The following is a 12,821-nucleotide window of genomic DNA, read 5'->3' as shown; positions in this document are numbered from 1 at the left end:
CCTAAAGAACAGAAATATTCATCTAAATTTCCTAGGGCAGTAGCTCTTAACCTTTCTAATGCTTCAACCATTTTAATACAGTTCCTCATGTAGCAATGACCCCCAACCATAAAATTTTCCTCATGGGTTTATACCAGGAATGCATGCATTCATAGAAGATAAAAAAAAAAATAAAAAAAAAAAAAACTGCAGGTGTGGCCCATTCAAAGTGATCAACTCTTCATAACACCTACAAATGTATACACACACACACACACACACACACACACACACACACACACACACAAATATGGTTATGTTATGCCTGGGCAAAATGGGCTGGCTGTGGAAAGATATTTATACACCCATATCCCTTTAAACAATTGGCAAGATTAAATTCTCACAATTTCAAATTTAATCATCATTTCACAGAAAAGGCAACTATACCCATTTGTTGAAAAAAGAAGAAAAAGGAAAGTTAATATTGGTCTATACCAAATCTGATCCTTAATTTACTTCTGGTACATGAATCACTCTTATTAGATATTCTGCTGCCACCCTACCTGGGTGATCTTATTAGCCAATCTTCTAAACATCTGAATGCACTATTATGGAGAATTATCTGTCTAATTGGGACTGTTTTTCGTTTTAGATTTAGGGCAATGTCTTGGTCTATTTCTGTAATCTCTAAAGACACAACTCCTATTACAACTACAAATGAATTCCAATTCCTATGATTATGGCTGGGTAGCGGTGGCAAATGCATTTAATCCCAGCACTCAGGAGGCAGAGGCAAGTGGATCTCTCTGTATTTGAAGCCAGCTCGATCTACAGAGGTCTACAGACAAGGATGCACAAAGAAACCCTGTCATGAAAAACAAAACAAAATTCCTATAACTAATCAAACATTGCTACAGTTCAACATTCTCCAAAATTATTTGCAGTAGCTTCAATGTAAATGGCCCACATAATTTCACAGGGAGTGAAACTATTAGGAGGTGTGGCCTTTTTGGAGGAAGCATGTCACTTTGCAGGGAGAGCATTTAAGGCTTTCTATGCTCAAGATAACGTCCAGTATCACAGTCCACTTCCTGTTGCCTTTGGATCAAGGTGTACCCAGCACCTTGTCTGCCTGCATGCCACAATGCTCCTTGTCATGATGATAATGGACTGAACCTCTGAAAGTATAAGTGAGCCACCCCAATTAAATGTTTTCTATGTAAGAGTTGCCATGGTCTCTTCACAGCAATAGAAACCCTAACTAAGGCAGAAATTGGTACCAGGGATTGGGGTATTGCTGTGTGTGACAGGTGACCAAGTTTTTTTGGGAGTAATTTGGACTTTGGTACATTGGGTTAGGAAAGTAGTGGAATGCTTCAAGCACTGCTTAATGGGTCATACTAATAGGATCATGGAAGACAATGGTGCTGAGAAGGATATGAACTGTGTGGGGTTTCAGAGAAGATGTTATTACATAGCCAATAGATTATTGTGATATTTTGGCCAAGAATGTGGCTACCTTTTTCCCTTGTCTGAAGAGTCGGCCTGAGGCTAAAGTGAAGAGTTTTAGATTAATTCCCTTGGCAGACGAAATCTCAAAACAGCCTAGTATAGACTCTGTCTTGTGATTATTGTCAACTATGATGAAGATTTATAATGAAAAGGAGCAAGGTGAGCAAATAAAAATACAAAATGTACAGATAGAGAAAAAGGGCACTAGGAAGTAGAACAGAGCTAAATTCTGTGTTCAAGAAGATAAACAGATTAAGAAATGGAATAAAGGGAGTGGTGACCTCATGGCAAGATCCTACCCAGTTCAATTTCTAATTTATGAAAAGGATTTAAAGAAAAGCTTAAGAGCTGGGTATGGTGGTGCATACCTTTAATGCCAGCACTCAAGAGGCAAAATCTGGCTGATCTCTGAGTTTGAGGTCAGTCTGGTCTACAAACCAAGTTTAAGGACAGCAAAGCTTAGGCAGTGGAGGTAAAAATCAAAAATAGAAGCCGGTAAAGATGTAATGGAACAAGGGGAACATGTTACAGCCCCAGAAAACAGCAGAACTTGGCAGCTTTAGCCATGTGGTTCTGAATTTAGAGTTAAGTATAAAAGAAACAGGTTATGGAATTTGTCTCCAAGAAAAAGGAAAGCCATTGAGGCTGGGCATATGTCAGAGTTGTCCCTAAATGGAGGCCTAAAGAGGCCACTGCATGAAGCTGTGAAGTTGAAGCCTTGATTGCCTTGGAGAACCCAAGATGTTAGTTGTGGGATACTTGCCCAAGAGAGCTGATCACAGAGAAAAAAGTGTGCTGCAGTCAACAAAGCTGAATGGAGTTGGAAATCTGAAAAGTGTTTTGACATCAGACATGAAGATGCAGAATTTGGAGTTTGCCCAGCTGATTTTTGGTCTTGCTTTTAGTCCATTATTTCCTCACTATGCTCCCTTCCCTATGTTTTGGGATGGTGATGCATATCCTGTGCCATTATATGTTGGAAGTATGTGATCTGTGTTTTGATTTTGATTTACAATTAAAAGATTGTATGAATCTCAGAAGAGAATTTGAACTTTGGACTTTAAAATACTGTTGGGACTGTGATAGACTGTGGCAACTTTTGAAGTTGGACTAAATGCATTTTGCACTATGATATCATTACAAGCTTATAGGGCCTACAAAGTGGAACATGGTAGTTTGAACGCAACTGGCCTCCAAAACCTCATAGAGGGTGGAACTGTTAGGAGGTGTGGCCTTGTTGAAGTAGATGTGGCCTTGTTAGAGGAAGTATGTCACTGTGGAGGTGGGCTTTGAGGTCTCCTATGCTCAAGATACTGCCTGCCCAGTGTCAAAGTCCACTTACCACTGCCTTCTGATCAAGATGTACCCAGCACCACATCTGCCTGCATGTTACCATGCTGCCCACGACAGTGACAATGAACTGAACCTCTGAAAATGTAAGTGAGCCACCACAATCAAATGATTTCCTTAAAAGAGTAATTATTGTAATGGTGTATCTTTATGACAATAGAAATCCTAACTAAAACATCATTAAAGGGTAAAAATTTCCTTCCAACCATTGTCCACAAAGAAAAAATGAAATATTGCCCAAGCAAAGCTAAATTTTCATATTGACAGTAACCCTCCAGTAACATTCAGCAAAGTACAAGGTAACAATGAATTGTGGAAGACATTTTCACTCCCCTGCTATAAAAACTATTGGCAACAGCTATGCTTACGTCAAAAAAAATGTGTCTCCCTAAGGAGGAACACTGATTAGATATTAGGGGTACAATTGCCTTTAAAGTTATCAGTGATTAGATATTGCATAGCACATTTACATTTTACATCAATATCTTTACTAACTCTAAATTTTTTTCTTACTTTCAAGATCAAGGAAACAGCATCCCTTCTAAGCAATACTTTGTGTGATTTACTAAAAAAAAAGGTAATTTTATTTGAAATACTTCGAGGCTTTTCTTGTTTATGATGATGTTAGCTGTGGTTTTTCCTGTATATTGCCTTCATTATGTTGAGAGCCATCCCCTGTATCTCTATTTTCTGCAGAACTTTAATCATAAAGAGATGACAGATTTTGTTTGAGGCCTTTTCTACATTTAATGAGATGATCATGTGGTTTCTACCATGTGTGCTGTGGAATAATCCTCTTGTACACTGTAAAGATTTGGCACTTGAATTGGTTTAATAAAATGTTGATTGGCCAGTAGCCAGGCAGGAAGTATAGGTGGGGCAGCTGTAGCATGAATCTTAAAAGGTCTTATTAATGAAATCAAACCTGAGGCCAGTTATTGGGGTGAATGCTGGAAGATCAGAAAAACAGAACAAGCCACAGCTATCTCACCTTGCTAGTTCCTCAGGTGATCCTGTTTCCTCAGACTGAAAGCTTCTGAGCCCTCCTCCACATGAGTCTCAGCTGAACTGTGTTGCTCCAAAGCCTGAACACTTATCCAACCAAATGCTTAACTAACTACATGCTTTACTCCTTTAGTTCCTGGTCCTCACGCCTTATATACCTTTCTCTTTCTGCCCCCACTCCCTGGGATTAAAGGTTGGGTTTTTGGGATTAAAGGCTGGGTTTCTGGGATTAAAGGCATGGGTCACTATGCTTAGCTGCTTCTAAAGTGGCCTTGAACTCAGAGATCCAGCTAGCTCTGCCTCCCAAGTGCTGGGATTAAAGGCGGGCACCACCACCGCCCAACTTCTGTTATGGCTTCCTCTTCCCATTTTCTAGCCACCATTTTTGGCTTTATTCTAGTGGCTGTCTATTCTCTGCCCCCAGATATGTTTATTTCAGGGAACACACAATATTTCAGGGAACACAATACCCACCACAGACAGCCAAACTAAGAATGCCAGAAGAGGAAGGGTAGAGTTAGGAGTCACCAGCCAGACACACAGGAAGCAAGATGAGAATGCCACACTGAGAAAAGGTACCAAGCCACGTGGCTAAACATAGATAAGAATTATGGGTTAATTGAAGTATAAGGGCTAGTTAGTCATAAGCCTGAGCTATCAGCTGAGCATTTGTAATTAATATAAGCCTCTGTGTGGTATTTTGGGAAGTAGTTGCTGGGTATTTTGGAGTTGTAGTCGGGGCAAAAGCTTCCATCTACATATTTGGTGAATTACATTTACTAATTTACATATGTTGAACCATCCCATCGCCTTTAGGATGAAGCCAACTTTATCATGGTGGATAATATTTTTGATGTGTTTCTGAACTCAGCTTGCAAGTATTTTATTGACAATTTTTGCATCTATGTTCATCAAGGATATTGACCTATAACTTTATTTTTTTAACAGGACTGTCAGGTTTTGATAAAAGGATAATAATGGTTTTGGAAAGAGAAATTTGGAAATATTTTGTCTTTTTCTGTCTATAATAGTTTCAGGAGTATTAGTGTTCTCTAAAGGTTTGGAAGAATTCTATGCCTGAGTTCATCTGGCTTGTACAACTGGGAGATTTTTTTTTTTTAATTATTGCTTCTGTTTTATTGAATGTTATGGGTCTATTTAAATTATTGACTCAATTAAATTTTGGTAATTAATTCCCTTCAAGAAATTCATCCATTTCTTCTTCCTTAATATTGCCTGAGTTGCTTTGGTATGTGTTGTAATGTTTCCTCTGTAATTTCTAATTTTATTTCACTGGATTGTATTCTTTTATCTTTTGGTTAGTTTGAATAAAGGATTGTCAGTCTTTTGAAAGAACCAACTCATGGTTACTTTGAATCTTTATGTTTGTGTTGCTGTTTCTGTTTCATTTATTTCAGCCTTGATTTTGATTAGCACTTCCCATTTACTTTTGGGAGGTGTTGACTATTGTTTTGCCTAGGTCTTTAGGTGCATGTTAAGTTATTAATTTGAGATCTTTCACTGTTCTTAATGTAAGTACATAATTCTACAAAATTTCATTATGACTGTTTTCACTTATCCCACAGAATTTGGAATGCTATGTTTTCATTTTCATTATACTAGGAATTTTAATACCATTTTTTACTTTTTCTCTCACTCAATTTTGATTCCCCACCCCCAACACAGTACTTCAAGTTTTAGCTCAGCAGTAAGACAAATGAAAGAGATTAAGATACAAATAGGAAAGAGAGAAGTCAAAGTATCCTTAGTTGGGGATGATATGATTTTATACATACCATGTGAAAAGAGACTATACAGCTGTGGGATGTTCTGTATGTTAAAAGTGTTGCTCTAATTGGTTAATAAATAAAACACTAGGCTGGAGAGATAGTCAGAGGTTAAAAGCACTGACTATTCTTCCAGAGGTCCTGAGTTCAATTCCCAGCACCCACATGGTAGCTCACAACCATCTGTAATGGGATCTGGTGCCCTCTTCTATGTACATAATAAATAAATAAATATTTAAACAATGATATTAATTAATTAATTAATTAAAACACTGATTGGCCAGTAGCCAGGCAGGAAGTATAGGTGGGACAAGCAGAGAAGAGAATTCAGGGAACAGGAAAGCTGAAGTCAGAGAGAAGCTGCTAGCCACCATGATGAGGAAGTAACATGTTAAGGTACAGGTAAGCCACAATCCATGTGGCAACTTATAGATTAATAGAAATGGGTTAATTTAAGATATAAGAACAGTTAGCAAGAAGCCTGCCACAGCCATACAGTTTGTAAGCAATATAAGTCTCTGTGTGTTTACTTGGTTGGGTCTGAACAGCTGTCGGACTGGTCGGTGAGGGAGATTTGTCCTGACTGTGGGCCAGGCAGGAAAACTCTAACTACACTGTATGAGTCAGAAAGAATCAGTGTCATCTGGACATTGCACAGTTGCCACATATATGAATTCGCAATGGTGTGACAGGCTCAAGACCTGTATAAGCCTAAACCAAATCAAATCCCATCATGCAAAGGGGAGTTGGACATGAAGAAAGGAGAATTTAGCTGAGAAGCTATTGAGAATTCTTAGCTGCTGGTAGAGAAAAGATCAATTTTCTCTAAAAGTGTATCCCTTGACAAGTCCATCAAGTTTCAGTAAAAGACCACTCATCCAAAAAATAGTTCAGCAACACAAATTGGTCTTGAAAGAGTGGGGAGGGAGATTCAAATTTAGAGTGTGAAAGGGAGGAGAAGTGGAGCTGGGAAAAGAAAGGTGAATATGGTCAAATCACATTATACAAAACTCTCAAAGAACTAATGTCTTTAAAAAATTGGCCTCCCACAAGTAGTCATCCCAGCACCTGGGAAGAGGTAGGTGGATCTTTGTGAGTTCAAGGTCAGCCTGATCTATATAGATATTTCCAGGACAGACAGTGTTCAGCATAGAGAGACCTTGTTTAAAGAAAACAAACAAACAAACAAAAAACAAACTGGATTTCAAATGGTATAAACCCAGTAGGGTAAAGAAAGAAAGAAAAAAAGAAAAACCAAAACACAATATTAATTAAATGGTAGTAGGCTGACATTGCAATGTCTCAGCAGATAAAACTATACTTTCCAAAATATACTACATACTACATCCCCTGCTGGCTCAGATTTTCTCAGTTAAGTATCCTTTTTATACTTCTTTCCAAGTTATGTTCAAACCACTTGTTTACTAGCGCTGCTCAAAGAGTAACTTAACTTCTGTGTCTCCGATTAGTCCATCAGTATCTCCTTGCTATCTTTTAGTTGTGTTAGGGCTTTCAATAAAGAGCTAAGATACATGCATTTGCTACCCAGAACTCTGTCACTGCTACCATAGGCAACCACAATTTTTCTCTCATACTCATAAGCGAGGCTGGTATTCTATCAGGCACACTTTCTATCCCCATATGTAGCACCCGAGGTCACAAAGAATCCCTTCCAGGTCCATGTCAGGCCAAAGTAGCGGCGCCCTCACCTCTTCCCACTAGCACCTTTATTTATTATTCTCTACTAGTTGATGTTTTGCTCACAGTCATCCCATGAAAATCAAGCCAATGATTTTATGGTCAATTTTTATTAGTTCCTCCTAAGATGATATTCTCTACTTTTACTGTCAAAAACATATATGTCTACTTATGCTCTATAGTTTAGAAAGGGATGAAAGGCACAAGGGTCAGCAACAAATATGACTGCAGTCCACCACAGCTAACATTCATTCAGCATTTATAATACATGGCAGCTTATGCTAAGAAACAAAAATGTAAGTTTTTAATATTGCCTACATGTTAATAACGAGAAAGTCTTGCATTGGGTTATTACTTTAAGCAGAAACACAAAGGTTGAAATAGCTGGTCCTCAATTCAGACCTGTTTGATAGCCATTCTCAGCTTCATGTTCCATTACTGTGTCCCCAATGATCACTATGAAGGAGACAATAGGAAAGAAGTGACTACATTAAGGAGTCTGTTTCTCTTCTAAGGATACACTCACATTTAAAAAGATCATCAAAAACATGGTGGCACTTACAATAAGTTGCAAATTACAGATACAAAAAACAAAGTCATTAATCTACTCCCTAAAGGTAGCTGTAATTTGAGAGTTGGGGTTTTGGTTTCTTATAATTAATCATAAACTGAAATAATTACACTATTTTCATAAGACTAATTTTTTAATACAATGATTATGGCATATTCCTAATAAACTACATCCAAAAAATTGAACAATTATGGATAGTTTCATTTTCAAATTGCTTACTTTGTTAACAAGTTTCCAAGCTGTGCTCTTACAAGCTAATCAGTCCACATCACAGTCACCTAAATTCACATTGCCTCTAAAAGAATATAGGGGTCCATCCTTCTGTTGCACACAAGAAATACAACTCAGCTTCAAAGACAGACACTATTTCAGTGTAAAAGGCTGGGGAAAGACTTTCCAATCAAATGTAACTATCCAAACATCTAACAAAATAGACTTCAAACTAACATCAATCAAAAGAGACCAGGAAGGACATTACATATTCATCACCAAAAAAAAGTCCACCAAGATGAAGTCCCAATTCTGAACATTTATGCCCCAAATACAAGGGTACCCACATATGTAAAAGAAACATTATTAAAGCTTAAATCACACATCAAACCCCACACATTAATAATGGAACACTTGGACACCCCACTCTCACCAACAGACAGATCTGCCAGACAGGAACTTAACAAAAATATAAGGGATCTAACAGATGTTATGACTCAAATAGACTTAATAGATACCTACAGAACATTCCACCCTAGCACAAAAGAATATACCTTCTTCTCAGCACCCCATGTAACCTTCTCTAAAATCAAACACTTACTCAGTCACAAAGCAAATCTCAACAGATACAAAAAAAAAAAAAAAAAAAATGGAATAACCTCCTGTGTTTTATCACACCATCATGGCTTCAAGTTAGATTTCAACCAAAAAAATTACAGAAAGCCTACAATCGTATGGAAACTGAATAATGCTCAACTGAATCAATCACCAATGAGTCAAGAAAGAAATAAAAAAAATTAAAGATTTCCTAGAATTCAATGAAAATGAATGTACTACATACCCAAACTTATGGGACACTATGAGAGTAGTGCTAAGAGGAAACTTCATAGCATTAAATGCCCACATAAAGAAGTTGGAGAAATCTCACACTAGTGACTTAGCACACCTAAAAGCTCTAGAACAAAAAGAAGCAAACTCACCCAGGAAGAATAGACAGATGCCAGAAAAAAAAATCAAATTGAAGGCTGAAATCAATAAAATAGAAACAAGGAGAATAATACAAAGAATCAATGATACAAAGAGTTCTTTGAGAATAATCAACAAGATAGACAAACCCTTATCCAACCTAACCAAAAAGGCAGAGAGATAACATCCAAACTAACAAAATCAGAAAATAAAAAGGGAGACATAACAACAGCCAATGAGGAGGAAATCCAAAGATACTTGAAAAACCTGTACTCCACAAAATTAGAAAACCTAAAATAAATGGACAATTTTCTGGATAGGTATCACATACCAAAACTCAATCAAGACCAGGTAAACAATTTAAATAGACCTAAGGGAATAGGAAACAGTCATTAAAAGTGCCCCAACCAAAAAAAGCCCAGGACCAGATGGTTTCAGTGCAGAATTCTACCAGAATTTCAAAGAAGAGCTAATATCAATACTCTTCAAACTGTTCCTCACAATCAAAACAGAAGGAACACTGCCATACTCTTTTTATGAGGCTACAGTTACCGATACCCAAACCACACAAAGATGCAACAAAGAAAGAGAATTACAGACCAATCCACCTCATGAACATAACTACAAATGGGTAATGAATGTGGCATATAATTTACTTTACCCTGACACATTTTAAAGTCATCCCCCCCCCCAAAAAAAAAAGCCTCTAATCCAAACACATGGAAGGCAGAGGCAGACATGATCACTGGAAATCTATGGTCCATGTAATTTATACAGTAAGTTCAGGCCAGCCAGGATCTATAGCAAAAGTACGTATCAAACCAGCTGGAAGCTCACGCTTATAATCCCAGTACTCAGGCAACTAAAATAGGAGGATTACTATGAGTTCAGGGCTACCCTGAGGTGAGAAATGAGATTCCATCTTAATATATACACCACATGTCAACTCAAGTGTGTTGCCATTTTTACCAATACTATTTCCTATAAAGTGTTAATAGGCCCCCTTGTCCTGGCACACACACACCAAATGAGGCTGTCACTAAGAGGAAGCTGAACCAACAGATCGAGATTCTTAAATCCAAGAAGTCAAGTTTTTAATGCCTGTCTCACACATATCCTCTAGCAAATGCTCAAAGAAGGAAAGGTGCTTCACAAAGTATTTGACATGATGATTATATTAATTCATAGCATACAAAAGGCCCACAGGAAACCACTGGACTTAAAGTTTCTAAACTCAAAAACCTAAAAAGAAAAAAAAAAAAAAAATGATTATATGATTACAGTACAAAAGTTCCTTACACTCTATCAGAGAAGTAATTCTCTTCAATAATGCACAACACTCAATGCCCCATAACTCTAAAGGATGTAAATATTAAACAAGCGACTTACCAAGACTTAGGTTCCCCAAAGTGGAGATAATTAATACTGTAGAGATCCATGTCTTCAGTGTGCCATGCAAATGTTGTTTTCCACATTCCAAAATAGAGATAGGGGGTATTTACACCCTCAATAGAAATACCACACTCTTCTTCAACCACATCCAAGACTGTGTTTAGGCGAGCTATATTCCATTCATCCACACCCTAGATAGAGTCAAAACAGAGAGAGAGAGCAAAATCAATGTTAGTAAATGAAAAATAACATTTATTAATCAAATAGCCATTTTTCAGGTACTAAACTGTTACGTTTTATTTCTTAAAAATGGAAAATATAGCACTTATTCAAAAGTGACAGGCATATATTCATTAAAATTATTCCAAAATTACTATAAACATATTGCATTTCTATATAATTATCATGGTAAAATTACATCCAATAACTGCATGATTCTCAATGAACATTAAAGGTAAGGACTTACTTCCAACTTGGTGATACCCAAGAAAGAAAAATAACCGTCTTTAAAGCGAAAACCTGGGATATGATGCTAATATTTGGCATGTATTTAATTTGGGAGCTGAAGTTTTTGTTTGTTTCTTGTTTGCACATTAGTTATGAGGACCTATCTTAGGAAATCAATAGCAAAAGATATCTTCTGACAGCTCTCCCCCAGACATGTCCATTTTACTGTAGCATGTGATCCACTGTGTCCTACAAATTTCATGCTACTGGAAAAATTCGCATTTTTCCAAACCATAGACCCTGTGCTCAGAGTAGTCCTCAATAAATAATAACAGCATATACTGCCAAGAAAATTTAAATACATAATTTCATCTGTAAATAACTCATCTAAATTCTGGTAAAATTGATGAATAGTTTAGTTTTGTTTAATACCTGATAGTTGGTGGCATGGGAGAGAAATGGTTATAATTACTGGCATAAAAGTAAAAGAGGTTTTATTGTGTTATTGTTTGTTTCTTTTTGTTAAAAGTAGCTGGAACGGTAGTAAATGCCTATCATTTTGGAACTTTGGGAACTGGAGCCAGGAGGAGAAAAGACTTCAGCTCAGCTCCATAGCTAATTTAAGGCCAGCCCAGGCTACATAAGACCTTGTCTCCAAAAAATAAGAGTACTAAAAATGTTAAAGAAGTAGGAAAAGATTCTGATTTTAAGAGAATTACCAATCAATAATTAATTTACTATAATTTACAGCTGTGTAGGATGTTTTAGCACACTAAACTGTCTTCCCTAGATACTTTCCACTTTCCTCATAGTTAAATTCTAATATTCAAAATTGGGTGCATCCTTTTAGATTTACAGGGCATCTATAATGCTGTTAAATCCATCACAGCCTCCACATATTGCTATAACAGAGAGGCATTAAATCTTCTATGTGAACTAAAAAGGCTCTCTCTAACACATATCACAGTGGCCTTACAGATGACCACTATTATCATTTCCCTTTTACAGTAAACCTTTAGGATTGTTTCTATTTTTATTTTAATCTTTAAATAATTGTAATAATTTAATTAATAAACTAATTCCATTTTCTAACACTTTGGGGTAAAGAAAAATATTGATGAAGCAGTAAAAAAAGAAGTCATTTAAACATCTTAGTTTACTAAGTAATTAACCTCAAGTCTACAACTGAATCCCTATTTTAGCACATTTTCAGTTCTTTTTGACTTTGCTAACTCACTGAACCTCTCTTCAAGGGATCCACAGTTGCCAGACTAAGCTCGAACTCATGTAGGGGAATTAGATCCTCCTTCATGTCCTCCATTCTGATCTCCCCAAATTTATTTTTAGCCCTGCTGCCACCTGCTAGCCTGAGCCCCACCTCTACATTCCCCTGGGACTTGGCCCCAGGACACCCCCGTTCTTCCTATGAGTGTCACCTTTCAGCCTTTTCTTCTAGCTCATCTTTTATGACTACTTGATGACCTGCAAAACAGCTCTCTACCATGGACTGACCCCACACGCACCACACTTGGCTACATCATCATCATTCTGACAAACTGGCAGCCTACAGAATGGGAAAATATTTTTACCAACTACATCTCCAGTAGAGGTCTAATATCCAAAATACATAAAGAACAGACGTGAGAGACCCAAGACTTCTGATAAAGTAGTGCCTTTGCAGCTGGAGACCCTCTGCAAATTAGATTCTTGGTACTCTGAGAGCAAGTGTTATGCGATTACATGTTGAGAGTTGACAAACAGAATACTGGATGTGGAATAGCTGAATCAGATATAAACAATATTCAGTACATGGGTAATCTGGTTGAAACCAAAGTATATAAAATGCAACATTCACATAGACGCCAAACACCTTGCAGGACACTGCCAAAGGCTATATAGGGATA

General features: G+C 37.1%; 1 protein-coding gene across 1 annotated transcript in view; it reads right to left on the bottom strand.

Annotated features, from left to right (window-relative positions):
* Positions 1-12,821, bottom strand: part of Kdm4c (lysine demethylase 4C) — a 236,043-nt gene that overhangs the window by 173,180 nt on the left and 50,042 nt on the right. The window contains exon 5 of the mRNA XM_036178197.1: positions 10,468-10,661. Within this exon, the coding sequence (XP_036034090.1) occupies positions 10,468-10,661 (194 nt within the window). The remainder of the gene's footprint in view (positions 1-10,467; positions 10,662-12,821) is intronic.

The sequence above is a fragment of the Onychomys torridus genome, chromosome 2, assembly GCF_903995425.1.
Source record: "Onychomys torridus chromosome 2, mOncTor1.1, whole genome shotgun sequence".
NCBI lineage: Eukaryota > Metazoa > Chordata > Mammalia > Rodentia > Cricetidae > Onychomys > Onychomys torridus.
Note: the sequence above shows the minus strand (reverse complement) of the source record. Positions and strands in the feature narration are given on the sequence as shown.